The sequence below is a fragment of the Adiantum capillus-veneris genome, chromosome 3 (assembly GCF_014529385.1).
Source record: "Adiantum capillus-veneris isolate H3 chromosome 3, ASM1452938v2, whole genome shotgun sequence".
Lineage (NCBI taxonomy): Eukaryota > Viridiplantae > Streptophyta > Polypodiopsida > Polypodiales > Pteridaceae > Adiantum > Adiantum capillus-veneris.
In genome coordinates this window covers 97,900,342-97,919,027 of record NC_140933.1, presented here as the reverse complement: position 1 = coordinate 97,919,027, position 18,686 = coordinate 97,900,342, and the positions used below count along the sequence as shown (strand labels likewise).

General features: G+C 45.6%; 1 protein-coding gene across 2 annotated transcripts in view; it reads right to left on the bottom strand.

Annotated features, from left to right (window-relative positions):
• The window catches only part of LOC147461364 (folylpolyglutamate synthase-like), a 42,152-nt gene continuing 23,466 nt past the window's right edge, over positions 1 to 18,686 (bottom strand). For both annotated transcript variants that reach the window (XM_086508934.1, XM_086508935.1), the window contains exons 2-15: positions 16,670 to 16,735; positions 15,611 to 15,720; positions 15,452 to 15,512; positions 3,221 to 3,304; positions 3,016 to 3,072; positions 2,700 to 2,760; positions 2,583 to 2,629; positions 2,393 to 2,470; positions 2,030 to 2,194; positions 1,595 to 1,927; positions 1,432 to 1,510; positions 1,153 to 1,311; positions 756 to 937; positions 1 to 655 (exon numbers count right to left, since the gene is read on the bottom strand). In XM_086508934.1, coding sequence (XP_086365060.1) covers positions 539 to 655; positions 756 to 937; positions 1,153 to 1,311; positions 1,432 to 1,510; positions 1,595 to 1,927; positions 2,030 to 2,194; positions 2,393 to 2,470; positions 2,583 to 2,629; positions 2,700 to 2,760; positions 3,016 to 3,072; positions 3,221 to 3,304; positions 15,452 to 15,512; positions 15,611 to 15,720; positions 16,670 to 16,735 — 1,599 coding nt within the window. In that variant the 3' untranslated portion in view covers positions 1 to 538. The remainder of the gene's footprint in view (positions 656 to 755; positions 938 to 1,152; positions 1,312 to 1,431; positions 1,511 to 1,594; positions 1,928 to 2,029; positions 2,195 to 2,392; positions 2,471 to 2,582; positions 2,630 to 2,699; positions 2,761 to 3,015; positions 3,073 to 3,220; positions 3,305 to 15,451; positions 15,513 to 15,610; positions 15,721 to 16,669; positions 16,736 to 18,686) is intronic.

Here is an 18,686-nt window from a genome sequence, read left to right as displayed (position 1 = left end):
GAAAGCAAAACTACTTGAGCCAACTTTTGTATCTCAAGAAACTCCCAAAGCTGTCAGCCTGTTTGATGCCAATGCATTTGCATTATAAGAAAAGGCACTCTTATTATAATAGGGATGAGCCAATTCAAAAAACTGTTTATGGGTTACCCTCATCAAAAGATTATCCAAACTTTTGCTCATCAAGAAACTTTGTTAAGGTTAGTGCTTGACCAGTCGTTGCCTTCCTCGTATACTTTCTCAGATTGTTATTCAAGAATTAGACTACATCTGTCATCCGTGGAAACATGCTCTTGCTCACATCAACCCACTCTAATTGCTGTGAGCTCCAAGCAAAAGAATTATAACCTAGGTGCAGTCAACCAGACACCTGGAATACTCAGAAGAAACCCTGCTATTAACTTGCAACCAGCCAAGTCTTGACCCTATGTCATGGTCTTGTCCTTGCTTGGGAATTTCTAGATCCCCGACCACATATATCAAACAGGTAACAATCGCCTGCAAAGAAAGACGGCATTCCTCAACAAAAAAACAATGAAAGCTATGCAGTAGGCTGCTTGCATCCATTAGCAAAGTCCGACTCTATGTCTTGATCTTGTCCTTGCTTGCGAATTTTTAACAGATCACCGATCAGATACAGTGAGCCGGTAACAAGCACCTGCAACGAGAGACCACATTCTTTAACAACAAGGGAAGCTATGCAGTTAGTGGCACGAATCCATTACGTTAAAGCGCGATAATAGTGAAAACAGACATACCTGAAGTTCGACAGGATTTTGTGAAGCCCAGAATCTGAGCCAATTCAAAGCTGCTGGGAGAGAAGGCATAACAGCACTTGTAGTACCAAGTACGCACTGATGGAATAAATGGCCATGCTTTTCATCCTGCAAGTAATGCCTCAGCTGTGACAGCCCCATTATTGAAGAGTGCACATTTGAGCCTGTCACCAAGGTAGATAGTATATACACAGCTGAATCAGGAATTTCACTCTTGAAACCCACCGAAGTCATCCGCTAATGTGTGCGGACGTGCACCCACATACAGACTAGCGCACACACATTGGGTAGTCAGTCATCCTTAGTTCACCAAATACATCAGTTGCAGGCCTTTGACAGTCAAATCAAAATTATTCATCATCTTCTAGCCCAAGTTTACCATTATGCAGCGCTTCCCAGGTCCTGTGCAGAACAATTTGCCACGATAAATCGGGCTCTGCCTCCATTGCATTGGCACATATATCTGGCACACTGCGAGTTTCAATTGCATCTGACGTTGATAGTAGCGGCACAAACAAGGCCAGATCTATAGTCAGCCCTAACATGAAAAAACAGAAACTTTCTTTCAGTAGGCTGTAAGGAAGCAAAAATTTGAAGAAGAAACTGAGTTCATAGTAAATTGTCCAGCAGTTCATGTTATCTTTGCATTACAACTCACCATACTGTGTGCATGTTTCAACAAAGCCAGGCAACAGCAACTGAGGGTCGCGCTTTGGCATGCAGCTAAACAATAAGACCTGCAGTAAAATGTATCCAAGTGGGATATTCAATAGGTTTTATGAGAAATACCAATAGCAATACAGCAATGGTCAATCACTCACCCGCTGAAAATCCACCCCTTTTGCAGTATGATGTCCATTGCTTGCTGTGCACCCGTTGCCGTTTATCGTATTCACATCAGTTGTATTGTTGCCCTTTGTGCTCCCTCTCAATGCAGACGATGAAAACCACTTTGCACATGCTTCTAAGCTTTCTGGAGTGTGTGCCCCATCCAGGTACCAGGTCAGCCTTCCAGTACCCATTTTCCCATCACAATGCTCAGAATTAGCTTTACTGAGCTTTTTCGGATAAAACCCTATGTCATGGATAATCTGACCCCTACCAGGCCACGAGGTAGACGCCAGTCCCTGAAAGTAGGCATCAGGAAGTTGACCCTGCAAACAAGATAGCAAACAGAGGACAGGCAACCAAAGATTTAGGAAATAGATAGGTCATCTGACCAAGAAAGCTGGCACACAACCAAACGAGGCACTGACATCTTGAAGCATTGTAAGGTCCTTGCTTGCACAAAGCTTCTTCTCCCATGCAGCACATAGAGCTACAGCCAATGCTGCATTCACACGCTGGTGATCACCATTCAGTCCAAGCTTTACAGATTGTACCCCATAGGACTCCAAAGCTGGTGCTATTTCCAAAGGTACCTAGAGATTTAGAGAAAAAACACGTCAACCTGAAGCAGACATCCAAGTCCAGTAGCCTTTGACCTAAGCACCAATTCACTTAGTAATGTGAATATCAAGGCTGATAACCACTGCATGCCTGGTTACATGTCATTGGTCTTTCATATTTAAGTTTGGATCTAGAAACTACCCAGCCAAAAATAGGGACCTGAAGGTTACCGATAGGCGCCTTGCTTGTCCATAAAGGACTTCCAGCGCTTCAGGTGGTTGGGGAACAGAAAAGGCTGGCACACCTGCCTTCAGAAAACTCCAAATAAATCAAACAGTTCATGGTAACCTCGCCATGCTTCAATAGGAAATATTGGTAACCTCGCCATGCTTCAATAGGAAATATTGGTAAATCCAATACCTTGAAAATTCCAGCTTTCTGAGTTGCTATCTCTGTCAGTGTATTCCCTGCAAATCAAACAAACGTGTACAGGTCAGCATGAATTTTCTTGAAATGGCCGAGTCCTTCAATGCATACCTAAGACATCCATGTGATCATATCCAAGAGAAGCTATTCCGCAAACAGAGGGAGTTCGAACCTGTAGAGTAAGTCAAATCCCACAATGAATAAATATTTTGAAACAAAATAAGAAAGGAATAAGTAAGTAGAGCAATGTAGTACAATTTAGCAAGCGATAGTCTTAAAGAGAAGCTTTAATGAGAAAATTTACAGAATGAGTGTGTGCTTGTGCGCCTCAGTGTGTGTATGCATGCATATGTGAATATGTAGGTATGTCCATTTGGTGTATATGTGTATGTGCACCTACATTAACATGGAGCACCAGAGAACTCACAACATTGGTTGCATCATAAAGCCCCCCAAGACCAACCTCAAGAATAGCCACGTCCACCTGCCAAAGCCAAAATCGCACTGAGAATTTTGGTAAATTCGAAAGGTTTTTACTATTATTTGCCACATCCTATGAGGACAAAATTTCTGACTACCAAAATTAAGTACCCCCAATACTCTCCATACTGTCTTCACCCGCTGTAGCTTACCTTCTCCAAAGTAAACATCTTGAGAGCTAGAAGCGTCAGAAACGAAAAAAACCATGGCATGGGTAAAGTTGAGCTTGTTACAGCCTGCAAGAAACCAAGGCCAAAAAAAAAAGTGTGTCCAAATCAACCTGAAAAGTAATCGAACTTGTTTGCATGTTTGATGTGCAATAACGAAAAAAGTCCCAAACAAGGCATGAGAACATTGCTAAAATTTTCTTTAAGACCAATGAAATCTTCAAGCCAATAAGCAGTCATTTAATTCTAAGTTTGGACATACAAGTTGAATTTCCAAAAAAACCGGATTAGAAGACGGTGTCAGTTATAAAAAAAGGGCCATGTGCCCAACCGACCGCCCAACCACTACTGACCATTCTAACCATTGATTATTTATTATCTCTACAAGCAATAAGGAGCTGAACACTCCACAGTCACTGTCACTGTGATAGCAGGAAAGCTCCGCCCACACAGTCTCACTCTTCTCTCTCTTCCTCTCGCTCTCCATGCGTGCGCCGCCAGTGCCAACAAGAGGTATCAGAGCCTGGAGACGGCTGGACGCAGCCGGGAATTTTGAGCTCAGTGTTGGAAGCTCAGTTAAGAGAGAGGAATTCTCAATACAGATTGAAACATGCTTATCCTGTGGTTATGGGAGCTCTTCTTAAGCTCGATTTAAAGAGCCATCAAGCCAATGAAGAAGACACACGCCTAGTATTTTGTTTGGCAATTGTTGTATCGGACCAAGCAACAAAAGCATAATCCGACAGATGACCGGATTTTCATGCTTATCTGAATTCTCTTTATCCTCCTGTTCCCCATGTGATCCATCAACAAAATTCTCAAATCCCCTCTTCTCTTGATCCTAACCCTTCTCATAATCCCCTTCATACATCTTCAAAGCAAAGCTCTAGCGATGCTCCTCAGTTCTTAGGTCTCTTCAAGCATATGGCTTTGAGAGAGCGAACACTTCCTGCTCAGGAGGTGCAAACGCCGTCGCCTCCTTGACCTCCACCTTTGACATCGCCACGACCTCCTGAATCTAAGTGGTCATCATCATTATTATTATCAGGCTTCACTACCACCTTCTGCACCAGCACCCAAAACTTTCAAAGATGGTGAGTCTACAATGAAATTCTTTACCTTTTCGAGTGTTCAAGGATCCAAGAAAGCTCTCAAATTCCTTCAGTAGTTCCATGCTATGTTCCGCACCAGGAATTTCGCTGAGGAATCCAGATTGATACGAGTTACCTCTTCCCGCACAGACAGAGCTATGCAAAGGTTGGCTGTCTTTAGTCTCCAAACCACATGGCCCAAAAATTTGACAGTAGTTTCTACCAAAACTTCCTCAATGACACCTTTGGGTCAGATCTTGTTTCCACTTGAACTTATGGATGTATCCCATTACCAACTTGGAGACATACGGTCAGAGATTTCATTCACCTCTCCACTTTTCGGGGATATAGTTTAGCTATCAGATCGAGAGATACATAGTGGGATTGCCCCTTTTTTTTGCATGAATACTGCATCAGCAAAGTCATTTCTGATATGCACCAACTGTGTCTCATGCTTGATGGGCTATCACATTGCGAAGGACTTGGTTGTTTGAAGAAGGCTCCTCAACAAAGACACCGCATCGCAAAGGACTTGGTTTTTTGAAGAAGGCTCCTCAACAAAGGCATAACCCTTCCTGGCCCTGCACTTCACCTTCTCCTCAGTAGCGACCTTTTAGACCTCCACAAGCATCTCCTCGCCCTATGCCTTAGGAAGTGAGCCTTGGGAGCCCACCTAGAGTCAGTGCATGGTTGCACAGTTGCAAAGTGGACTCCCCAGCCGTTGTACTCTCTGACTTACTAACATAAAAAGAAGTACGAAAAGGGGTGGCTCAGGGCTGACTTAGGGGCCAATGCATCGGGTAGAGAACTATGCTCTACCGTGTCTCGACTACGACTTTTTTGAAGTTAAAGTGTTATCAGTTTTCAAGTTCCAACGTGTGTTTGCTGTTGATTCACCACCTTGCCAATGGCTTGTCGATTTCAGTGAAACCACGGCTTCAACAATTCTTCTTCTACAGAGAATCGATTCAACTCTTTGCAACACACGCCATGGATTCTGACAGAGAATCTGATAGGGAACATGACAACGATACTGAATCAAAAGAGAGAGATTCTAAAAGAGAATCTCAAGGCACAGCAGAGGAAACTGCCAGAGAAGCTGAAAATGATCAAGTCGACCAAGATGATGAGCATAATGAAGGAAAGCAGGATGGTGAGGCTAAAATGGAGGCTCAACATAGGAAACCTGCAGAAGAACCCAGTACCTGATTGACCTACTCCCATTTCCACATATAAGCAAGCCTAGGGGTTATCCTTGGGCATCAGAAGACCATCACAACTAGTACCCCTTGCAGGGGGCAGTCAATACCCGTAGTACCCAGTACTATCAAGCACCAACGTTTTTAGCCATCTACCATCAGCATTTTCGCCTATAGCATCAGATCCAGCCTCAGCATCACATCAGCGCTAACGTTTTGCATCAGATCAACCTTGGCGTGTAGCGTGCATCCATTTTCATCGACATGGAGCCATTGGAGATACCTCCGAGCACCCTTTCCTTTCATCTTCACCCGCAATGTTTTTATGGCATGACTATTTGGATGGCAATACTTGCTCGCAAGGCAGAGTCAACATCAAGGTTGATATTTTGCGATAGTAGTAAGGCTGCCTAATAACTCGTATGGTTGGTGTTTACAGAAAAGCAATACCTACATCTACAATATCCGTAAGTTCGGAGGAGTTTTCATCGGTTTATGCATCCACATGAAGAAGTTCCGCAATTGTGTCTCACCTTTAGTGGGGGGGGGGATATGTCACATGTGCATTGCAATTGAGCCACATGGACAAGCTACCGCTACAAGTCAGCATCAATCTTAGTTGGTATAGCTTAGAATCTAGCCTGGCACCTTTTGAGCCTCTAGAAGGACATGCATGCCCAAACAGGTCAATAGTTGCATACCCTCACTTGCACAATATAGTTATAAAGTCACTTGAGCATATAGGCATATGAACATTCACTAAACTTTAAAGTCATTTATTAATAAATAAACCTAGATGAATCCAGGATAAGCCCAGATTCACCCTTTAAGGAAAAAGCAAGGTATAAATAAGCCTCCTTTTAGTGAAGTCGTGGGGTTCTAGACTGTGCTTGACCTACTCCCATTTTCATATATAAGCAAGCCTAGGAGTTATCCTTTGGGCATCAGAAGACCATCAAAACCAGTACCCCTTGCAAGGGCAGTCAATACCCATAGTACCCAGGCAAGCCTAGGAGTTATCCTTTGGGCATCAGAAGACCATCAAAACCAGTACCCTTTGCAAGGGCAGTCAGTACCCATAGTACCCAGCAACATCAAGCACCAGCATTTTCAGCCATCTACCATCACATTTTTGCAGTTCATCCACGTCAAGCATTTAGCATTCAGCATTCAGCATTTCAGTATTGCATCAGCATTTGTGCAAGTAATCTAAAGCAAGTACTTGCTCTGGCAACAGAGCGTGGAGGCCCTTGAGGGTGTTTGGGACCCGACATGTGGTGTCGTCTCTCTCTCTCTCTCTCTCTCTCTCTCTCTCTCTCTCTCTCTCTCTCTCTCTCTCTCTCTATGTTCAACTCCTCTCAAGTGTAGTAAAGTAGCCTTGTCTTTGTGCGAAGTACTAGATCCGAGTAAAATCCCTGAATCCTTCCGTTGCACCTTACATTGTTCATCTTTGTGATACTCGGGCACGCGAAACGTATGTTGGCTTCTCGCATTGAGAGCCAAAATTTGGAGCAAGGTGGCTCAACTAGTTTCCCAAGGAGTCTCCAACTTTACCTATGACCTATAGCTATTGATGACATGTCCACATGGCATACTGTAAAAGCAAAGGAGCTCTAGCCTGTACGGCTTACAAAGGTTCCATGGACCTTGCCGACACTGATGGTGGTGATGGGCCCTACTTGTTTGTAATTGCCATTGGTGAACAAGATTGTCTATCCTGGTGCCTTGCGGTATTTCTGTAGAGAGGTTTACTTAATGTAGTGGTTACAGAAATACCGCAGGGCGCCAGGATAGACAATCTTGTTCACCAATGGCAATTACAAACAAGTAGAGAGGTTTACTTAATGTAGTGGTAGATTGGACTTGTAGATTCCTTCGTCACCCTTGGATGCCTAGTCCCCTGGGCTTCTTAACTTGAGAGGGGGTTTGTGTCAAAGGTGCAGCGGAAAGAAGGTGAATCAGATAAGGCTTGTTTGCAACTGCAATCAAGACACCTCACTATGACGGGCAACCAATAATCTCGAATCTGTCGCGATGAATCTCCTCGCCGTGTAGGCACAAGCGCGTACCGCCCACCGAATGGGCAATGGACCTGCAGAGGATGCACAACCACTACGGAGCGGTGGTAACAGGCCAGAAAGGGAAGCGCTAGAGCTAGAGAGAGAGATCGCAAGCTGATGTCACCTCCTGCAGAAAACGCTAGAAAGAGAAGGTACAAAACGCTAGAGAGAGAGTGCTCGCCACAAACTGCAAACGCTAGAGAGAGAAAAGCTAGGAGAGGAGAGAGCCCAAACTCTGGTAATCTGCATTCAACAACTTGCCAAAAGTAAGGGGGGGGGGGTGTTGCTTATATAGGACAAACTCCAGTTTGCCCTACTCAGCTAGAAAACCCCACGATTCTGGAAATTGGCTAAAATGGCTAATAAATATGTAAACTCGCTAAAAGTGACCTGGAACACATATTTAGTGGCCTAAGTGCAAATGACTCGAGACTCTGATCCCGGGAAACCCTAGGAACATGGGTCCTGCCTCGTGACAGCCTATCGGATGAGCAATACCATGATGTGCACCGCCGAGAATAGGTACGTCTACCTAAAGGACAAAATGGTACTGAATCTCTATATGCTTGGTCCGAGCGTGAAACACCGGATTCCTCGCCATGCCAATACAACTCTGGTTGTCCGAGTACATAATGGTCGTCTGCTACGGAAAGCCCATCTCCAAAAGTAGCCTCCGAATCCAAACTGACTCACATGTAGCACTACAAAGAGCACGATACTCTGCCTCTGTGGAAGACAAAGCAATTGTTGGTTGTTTCTTGCTGCTCCATGAAACTGCTCCTGAGTAGCTATATTAGCTCTCGCCTTGAGGCATGCTCGTGGCCTACCTTGTACAAGCCTAAACCATTACACCTTCTTACTGCCTTGGGGACAGGCTCCCCTTGAGCATCTCCAGGGGTTATTATTAACAGAAATCAACGGCCAGCCCTATCTTCCTTGCAAGACACAAAGAAAGAAAGAGAGAGAGAGAGAGAGAGAGAGAGAGAGAGAGAGAGAGAGAAATGAAATGAAATGTTATATTAACGTCTTCAAAAGGCCAGAATGACCTAAGAGACCAAATTGATACAAAAGTGGTGAATCTGTTACAATGTCTGGGTACCTTAGTACTAAAGTACTAAGTGTGAAAGTGTGAAAATAAATGTGAAAAACTAATTACAAAGTATTAAATAAACTTCTTAGGAGCATTCTAGGTGTCTGGCTAGAATGCTTCTAATTCTTTGTTGTAGTCTCCTCCGGTGAAGTGTGCTTCTGCATCTTGGTCGTGGTCGTCTCGATTTCCTAAGCTCAGTCGCTCTGTCAATTAGCGTGCCTTTGGTATGAATATGGGTACTCCTTTGTGCTGGCTGTTGGCCTCTTGCTTCTCCTTCCACTCCTGCTTCTCTCGATCCGAAGAAATCTGTGATCTGCCTCTGAGGCTGTAGTGCTCTTTGTCTTCTCATTAGATTATCCATGTGCCGATGTAGTTCCAGTAGGTACAAGCCTAAGCATCTTTGATCTTGGTATTGCATGATTCTATCTAGAGGTCCAAAGCCTTCTTTAAAGAGGCAATGAAAACGCCCCCGTATCTCATAGTATACTGTGCAGTGGCATATATAGTGTAATTCTGTCTCCGGCTCCATTCCGCATAACTTGCAAATTCTGCTCTCAGGTGGGATTCCCCTAAATCTGCCAAATTCAATTTCCAACTGGTGTGAGGATGTACGAATCTGACCAATAGCACATCTCAAACCATGAGACAGGTGGGTATCCATGTAACTCGGGCGAATCACAAATCCATCTTCAGATAGTTGTAGGAAGTTTTCTTTGTAGTCGGCCATCTTCGTGCCCAATTCTTGTGTAGGGTCTACCCATGTCCTCTTAGTATCCAACTGTATAAGATCCTGTCGGATGATTTTATTAATCTCCGTTCGTGTAATTGCCAGTGATGGAGCCTCAAGAGAGTATTGGAAGGGGGGTAATCTTTCCATACTGAACCCGTGTCTCTGAAACCACGAGGACAGTTGCCCATACCAGCATGATGTATCCCCTTTCATTGCTAATTGTCGAGAGGATTCGAGGGCCAGTCTAGTATATCGGCAATTATTTGTATCCCACAAACCATGTATAAAGGACACTGATCTGGTAAGAGCTTCAATTTCTATCGGAGGGGCCGCTAGTTCCGCTCGGGTAATCGCGTGTGGTACGGAGGCCTTGGCTCTAATCATTCGGGAAATCATAGATACCAAAGGTCTCTCCATTGACTTCCAATTATCCTGATCCACAGATGGTCCCCAAATCTGGACCCCATAAAGCATAGCCGAAGCCACCACAGTATCAAAGAGCCAAAGTTTTGTTCGTGGTTCTTGAAACTGCACTTGTGAACACATCCTCTCCAACCCTCCCAAGGCCGCAGAGGCTCTGGATAATCTAGCATCCGCTGCTTTCTTGAGAGAGAGAGAGAGAGAGAGAGAGAGAGAGAGAGAGAGAGAGAGAGAGAGAGAGAGAGAGAGAGAGAGAGAGAGAAATGAAATGAAATGTTATATTAACGTCTTCAAAAGGCCATAGTGACCTATGAGACCAGAAAGTTACAAGGTGGTGGATCTGATACAAAGTCGGAGTAACAAAATAACAACAGTACAAAACAAAGATATATACTATGGGATCCTAGACTGGTCGATGTGAACTAAGCAAAAATGGGCGGCTTGCTGGGATAGCTGAATCACAGGAGATCTAGCATCGGTCGTTGGCGGATCTCATCAATCTCCTCCATGGTTAGTAGTCTGACCGGGCGTCGTGCATGCCTGGCCAGCATGCTCCGAATCTTTTGACATAGCCTCCATCGACGCTGTGTAGTCCTCCGCGGTCCGTGGGCGCCTGGATTTCCCCAGTTCAGTCACTCAGTCGATCAGTGTGCCTTTGGTGTGAGACGAGGGGGAGCTCTGCTGTGGGAGTGGCTCTTGCGGCTGTCCCGTGCCTGCTCTGAAGAAGTCTGTGATCCGTCTTTGAGACTGGGTAGCCTTGCCATTCATCAAGCTATCTCTGTGTCTGCATAGCTCGAGCAAGAACAATCCCAGGCATCTCTGATCCTCGTATCCCATGACTCTCGAGAGTGGTCCAAAACCCTCTCTGAACAAGCAATGGAAGCGGCCTCGTATCTCGTAGTAGACAGGGCAGCGGCATGTATAATGCAGCTCTGTCTCAGGCTCCATGTCACACAAGGGGGCATCTCCTGGCCTCTGCTGGTACTCCGCTGTATCTCCCAGTCTCAATCTGCAGCTGGTGAGAAGATGTGCGTAACTGGCCAATAGCACACCGTATCCCATGAGACAGGTGGGTATCCATGTATCTGGGTCTCATCACAAAACCATCTTCCGTAAGCTGGAGAAGGTGGTCTCTGTAGAAAGCCATCTTTGTGCCCAGTTCTTGTGCTGGTTGTATCCATGTCTTCCTGGTGTCTAGCTGGGTCAGGTCTTGGCGGATGAGCTTGGTGATCTCCGACTGTGTGAGAATGAGAGATGGTGCGTCCAATGAGTACTGGAATGGTGGCAACCTGTCTATGCTGAACCCATGCGCCTAAAACCATGATGCCATCTCCCCATACCAGCATGTTGTATCTCCTTGCATGGCTAACTCTCGAGAGGACTCAAGTGCTATGCGAGCATATTTGTCTCTAGGGAGTTCCCATGTGCGGTTTATGAAGGAGACTGATCTAGTGAGCGCCTCCACCACTACTGGGGGGGCCGCTAGCTCTGCTCGGATAATGGCCCGTGGTACTGATGCCTTGGCTCTAATGAGCCGCGAGATCATAGAGACGAGAGGTTTCTCCATGTTCCCCCATCCATCTGTGCGACCCGGCCTCCCGTGGTGATCCAATGAAGGTCCCCATATCTCAGCTCCATAGAGCAATGTTGAAGCCACCAAACTGTCAAAGAGCCAGAGCTTCATCCAGGGCTCCTGAAACTGAACTTGCGAACACATCTTCTCTAATCTACCCAATGCTGCGTGGGCTCTAGTCAGTCTGGTCTCTGCTGCTCTTCTGAGTGAGAATGCAGTCTGCTAAAAACCACTCCAAGGTAAGTGTAAGCATCTGTGTACTCCACAGACTCCTGGCCGTATGTGAATGTAGGTGCTGACCTCCTGATCCACTATGGGGTGGTATTAAACACCATAACCTTGGTTTTACCAAGGTTGACAGACAAACCACTTTCGTGGGCAAACCTATGCAAAGCATCCAATTGGCGTTGCATTCCCTCTGGAGATTCGGAGATCAACACTATATCATCAGCATATAACAAAAGTAGAATCCATGTCCCTGCCAACTGTGCACTTCTATCACCATCGCTCTCAATGTAGTAAGAAACCTCATCCACATACATACCGAAAAGAGTAGGAGAGAGCGGGCAGCCATGCTTCACCCCAATAGTGGAGTGAACCGGTGTAGAAAGTCCCTCAGGGGTACATACATGCCCTACTACTGATCTGTACAATGCCATGATCCCCCAAATGAGCTCTGTGGGTACTCCCATTTCCTGTAATCTGCGCATCAATCTAGCTTTGGGTACTGTGTCAAAAGCTTTGCGGAAGTCCACAAAGCTACAATAGATCCGTCTCCCATGAGATTTGCCCTCCTCGATGATGGCCCTGAGTGTCAAGATATGGTCGAGAGTAGAGAAGCCTCTCCTCAACCCTGCCTGCCCAGCTGCACGCATTCCTTCCCTCTCTGCCCATCTACTCAGTTGTTGCTCAAGAATGGATGCATAGAACCGTGCCAGTGTGTGTCCAATCATGATAGTGCGATAATTCCCAGGCTCCATGGGGTCTCCTGACTTGAAGATAGGTACGATCGTAGATAGGCTCCAAGTGTCCGGTAGGCCCTCACACATGGCATGGTTAAACATAACTGCTAGAAGCTCTGCTAGTAGGTCTTTGGCATGCATGAAATGCTCAGCGACTAAGCCATCATGATCATATGCTCTCCCAGTCCTCATCCTGTCAATAGCTTTCTTCACCATCTCAGCGGTGAAAAAAGCACATGTGTGTGTGGGCATGGATCGGGGGGGTTGGGAAGGGGCGGCTGTCCAGGTACTGTGTACAAAGATGATGCGTACTGACCCCAGGTCTCTGTGGAGGAAATAGCACGGGGGGGGGGGGAACTGCTCATGAAAGAGCCGCCACGCCTCACGCGAGTCCTGACTCAAGAATAGCTGGTATAGATCCTGCTTGAGTCGAGCCAAAAAAGCATAGTAACAGGGAATGGCCGTTTTCAGGTCTCCGTTCCCCGTTCCCATTCCAAGTTCCCGTTCCGAATCCCCGTTCCGTGTTTCAAGCGTGAGTACCCGTAACAGGGAATGGCATTTTGTTCCGCGTTCCCGTTCCGGTTTCCCGTTCCTAGTAACTATGCAAAAAAGCCCTCTTCTTCCGCCGCACCAGGCGTCGGAAGTCAATGTGACTGTCTGTGAGTGACATCCCCCAAAAGCACCTCCCTCTGAAGTCTGGCTCTAGTCTGGCGGCACTCCTCATCGTACCAGTTGTTCTGAGGTATGCTCCCTGATCGGCGGCTCTGCTCAGGCTGGGTGTGTGGGTATGCCTCTGCTGCTGCATCATGTAATGTCTGTGTTAGTATAGTAGTTAGCTCCTCCAGAGGTCGCCCCGGGTCCTCAGTGCATAGGCGTCTGTAGATCCCGTCTATGTATACAGAATCCGTCTCCCGTGTGAAGGTGTAGCGAGTAGGGGCTGCTACCAGTGGCCTGTGTGCTACACTGAATTGGAAGAAGATGGTCATCGACACCAGAGCATGATCCACTGCCACCCCGACCAGTCTGGGCCCAACTGTGAGATCCTAGATACTAGAGATGAGATTCGGTTGTGCCATGACATAGTCCACTGTGCTGGCTCCATGTCTGTGTGGGAAGCATGTAAAACCTCCCGCAGCAGGAAATCTCTGTAGGCCATTCAAGATGGCCAATCCATGTGCAAAGCCCATGTCTATCAGCTGTCGCCCATACTCAGTATATTTCACATTGTGTGATAGTCTGGACAGGCCCGTCTCTACAACATCTAGCTCTCTTAGCATCTGCTCTGAAGTATCATAAAACACTGCCTCGTGATGGACAGTCCTAGCATTGAAGTCCCCTAGGATGATAATGTCACCATCTCTAGAGAACTCCCATATGTCATCATCCAAAATAGAGAAAGGGGATTGTCCTCTGGGTGATGTATAAACTGATGTACTCGGGGAAAAGTAGCAAATAGCAAGGTAGAGATATTTTCCTGTCTCTGCTTTCAATCTCACCCACATGTACCTAGCCCGCTCATCCCTGCGGGCTATATGTATCAATGGCTGCAAATCCTCTCTAAATAACATTGCCACTCCCCCCGAGCCCCATCCTCGGTGCTCTGAGCGTGTCTCCTGTCTGTAAGCTGTCTCCCACCTGTATCCACTGATGTGAGGCATGGATTGCCCAGGGGCCTGGTGTGTCTCAGAGTAAAAGATGATGTCTCTTCCAGTAAAGCTATCCTCAAAAGCACCCACATCAAGACGCATAGATCCATTACAGTTCTAGGCAGCCACTTTGAGTGTGGTCCCATAAGTCTCGCACCGTCATGTGGAGCATATCTCTAGTATTACCACTTTTCCATCTCGGTAAAAGGCAATCTTGCCTTTTCCCCTTGCCGCTCTAATCTCCGGCATTACTTCCTGCATATGAGCGATCTGCAAGAGGGTGAGATCATCCCCGAGAAAGATGCCAGTCTCTTTAAGAGTTGGTCTTTTCTTCAAGAAGGAATTCTTCGCTTCCATGGAGGTAAAACGGAGGATGAGTGCTCTTTCTTTTGAGGTTTCCCCACTGCTTCCATTTTTCTTTATGTTGCCCACTCTCCATGCTCTTGTGTGTGTCGGCTCATGAACCCCCATCAAGGCTATGAGTTATTTTACCTCTTCGTCCACATTGCCTTTGTCTTTAAGACCGCAAATTCTCACATGTAAAGCGCGCACCCGTCTTCTTTGCTCCTCCTCTAGTGTCTGATTAATGTTAGTGGGTGTGGACGTGGGCGTTATCTCCTTGCCTTTTCCTTTCTTGGCCACCTTGATCCATTTCTCGGCTTCATCGTTGAGTTTTGGTAAGAACATCCACCCAAGAAGTCGTCATTTCTTTGTGTTGCTCTTCTCCCTCTTTGATGGCCCGTACTTGCTCCTTGATCGTGTTGATTTCTTCGATTACTGAGGGTTGCAGTTCGCCCTCTTCCAGTCTGTTTCTTGATCGTGCTTCGGCGAGATCTTTCTTGAGTGACGCAATCTCTTCATCTTGAGTCGTCACTCGGTCTTCCAGCGTATTTATCTTGCTCTCTTGGATCAGCACGCGTCCTTCGAGCATGCTTATTGTGCCCAAGAGATTGCGGTTCATCTTGGTAATGGTCTCCGTCATTTCCTCTTTGCACTTTTGAATGGCATCCTCTAGGGGGTCGGCTTTATCGTTCAGCTTCCTCATGCTTGATCGCCGTCCGAAAAAGAGCCACTAAACGCACGTTGCATCCACACTAGCAGCGGACGTGGTAGCTAGGCGAGTGGGGGAACGCGAGGAGGTATGGCAAGGGGGGGGGGCAGCGATAGAGTACGGACGAGAGAGAGAGAGAGAGAGAGAGAGAAAAATGAAAAATGAAAAAATGCGATAGAGTACGGGCGAGAGAGAGAGAGAGAGAGAGAGAGAGAGAGAGAGAGAGAGAGAGAGAAGCAGCATGATAAGAGTTAAAAGTTAAAAAAAAGTTAAAAGTTAAAATAGTTTAAAAAAAGTTAAAAATTAAAAGTTAAAAAACAATAGAGTTAAAAATATAGAGAGTTAAGAGAGTTAACTAGTAGGTTAAAAAATTAGAGAGAGAGAGCACAAATACCTGAAGACGATTCCAGCACCACCAAAAGTTTTTCGCAAATACTTCTTCTGAAACTAGATTCCTGGAAGGCATTGTCAAGAAAAACCATTTACAAATTTGAGGACGGGGTAGATCTAGCAAACATTGCTATGCTAACAACATAATTGTGATCTTCTTTACCCATTGAAGCGAAATCGCTCGCGAATATCAACAAGATGTGGTGAAGTGAACAAACCAGTTCGATACCCACGAGAGCGCAGGATACTCTCTGTAAACGCACATGTGGACCCCTAGTAACAAAGCAAACAAATAATAGCATCGAGCTAATCATATGCAAATCAGGAGCTGCCACTTCATTTGGCAACTGAGTTGATACGACACATTATGCCTCACAAGAAGAGTGCCACTGCAGAATATTGACTAACCACTACAACAGCATGCATCACTGGAAAATTTTCAGCTAAAATAGTCAACTGAAGAAGTTTTGCATGAAAAAGCCAGATCAATGACTACTGTGCATCAGCTGGAAGATCAAGGCCTAGAATGTTAGCACGAGAGCTTAGATGGCGCTATAAGTCACCCCTTTTTTTGAGTCAATGTTAAACAGATTACTGTGCTCGGAGAAACGAATAGCTACCAATCCTAATCATCACATACTGATGTGCAATATCCAAACTTCCATAATGTGTGGAAGCAATGTTGCACCCACACCTATTCAGGCCCTGCTTACTATCAGAGCAGCAAAACTATGTCAAGCACTCCCTTGGTGAGTAGCTTTTGGCAAATGGAGTTCCATAAGTAGCAGAGCACAGCACACACACAAAAGTGAAATTCATCTGTAAAAAACATAGCCCATCATGTTGATGCTCTACTAAAACTAGTGCACACTTCACACATGTTCAAGGAGAATCAATGCCCGTTTAGGCTGTAGCACATCAATGTTTTGTCTCAATATCTGAGAAAGTCAAAGAGATGTTGGTTTTATCTTGACATGACTCCATGGATTCAAATGGCTCTCAGATGCTTCCACCTTCACCTGAACTCATAGTGCCAGGCCCCGATGGAGATACTAATAAATGTCTCTTAGTCATTTTAAACATACAGAAACAAAGGGATACTTATTGAAAATACAAAAATTATACAATACAGATTAAAAAACCTTGACAAAATTATGTTTCTCATGCGTTTCACAGGTCATGAAGTTGAAAAACACAAGAAACGACTACCTTCTTATCATACCTTTCCCTTGGTGCCTGCGACATGGATTACACTAAGGCGAGAGAGTGGCTCCCGCAACTCCAAAGCCTGTTCACGTTCAAAACAACAGACACGGTACAGATCAGCAATATCCACTGTGGTCAGTTCAATAGGTTCAATACATGAGAACAAAAAAAGTGTAATGCACCAACAAATGATAAACGTGACAAAGATATCATATCACGCAAATATAATCCCTGAAGTTTGTTGGTTCTTCTACTTAGTAAATGTTTCATGACCCTTATGTAGTAAAGAAACAGAAATAAACTAACAAAACAGGGGGAAATGTTAAGAGTTACGACACCTCTCTGGAATCGTTTAGTCAGTCCTAGTCTCTCCCAGGGACAAGTGTTAGGGAGTGGGGGCTGTTTTATGGCTGTGCCCGGCCAGTGTGAGGAAGTTTTCTCATGTTGGGATGTTTTATCCATGTTTAACTTTGGGTTTTGGTTTGTTTCCATGGCCATGTGGGCTCCTACTGCCTTTGGGTATTTTTCCCCCGCTGTTCCCCCCGCTTTCCAGGGCCATATGGGCTAGTAGGCCCTTTCTCTGGCATTTCCCCCTTCTATTGGGGATTTTCCTTGTCATGATGTCACAAAGTGATGACGTGGCGGACAGCAGAAACCCTAAAATTCCTGCAAACCCTAATTTTTGCCAGAAACCCTAATTACTGGAAATCGCGGAGGCTGAATTTTTTATTTATTTTTTTGGAAAATGATGAGCGATGCGAATTTTGCTAAGACTCTCTAAGAAAGAGAGAGAACTGATGCTTTTTATTTTAAAAGCTTTTGGGGCTCTGCTTTTGGGCATCCCTTGTAACCTTTAAATTAGTGGGTGAGGGCCTCACTTCTCAGAGCAACTGGACGCAGAGTCTGAGAGTGAAACCCTAACCGCTCTCTTGTACTTTGATGATTGATTAATACAAAAAGAAATACCGACAGGGGCGCCAATCTTTGGGGCCAATATCTCTAGGCACGGAACTCCGCCGGGCCGGTGTAAATCTATTGTGATCTGTGAATTGTTTTGAAGAGGTTGTTTGGTGCTGTCGCGGTTGATTCTTGACTTGGAGTGTCCAACTCTGTTACAGTGGTACCAGAGCACGGCTGATTTCTCTTCTACGGGAAATCCGATCCCCGAAATTTTTTTCCGCGGCACCTATGGCTTCAGGCAATGATAAGTCGACTCCCTCTGCATCTGGAGATGCGGGCTCGGATCACAACGAAGATTCAGACAGAGAGTATGGCCCGCCTAGGCCTACTCCAGCGGAGCAGCGAGAGATGGAGCGTCGAAAATTGATTGATGATGCAACAAAGATGATGCTCAATTTTGCCAAGCACCCGAAGACGGCAAAATATATGAGCCAGACCTCTTTGGAAGAGGTACAGATGGAGTGGCAGAGAACCACAACACCACTCCCGAAACCCGCTCTCAAGAAACCTTCTGCCTCCAAGAAAATATACGGAGAAGGAACTGGAGAACGTGGTTGATGCACGGATTGCTCAGCTTTTTGACGCGCAAAAGAAAGCCAAAAGGCGCGGCAAAAAGCAGAAGAAAAGCACTAACTTTCTAGGTTATTTGGGTCATCAGTCGACATTTGACAAGGCAAAGAAACAGAAGAAGCGTGTTCGATTTGAAGGAGTACCCAGTTCTTCTTCTTCTTCTTCTTCTTCTTCTTCTTCTTCTTCTTCTTCTGACAGTTCTTCTAGCTCTTCAGATTCGAACGAAGAAGATAGAAAAGGTAAAAAGCGAAGCAAGAAACAAAGCTTCGGAAAGGGCAAGAAGAAGGCTACATCTCGCCCAGAGAATGACAGTTCTACTGAGGACTCGTCTACAGACAGCTCAGATTCCGATGAGGGAAACTTTTATGCGAACAAGAAGAATTTTTACAAAGCCAACCAGTATGACTTTCTCGAAGATAAAAGCAAGAAAGTCCAAGAGTTTAAGGAAGGTGGCCACTCGATCAAGTTTGATACTTTCTCAGGATACTCAAATGCTTCGAAGG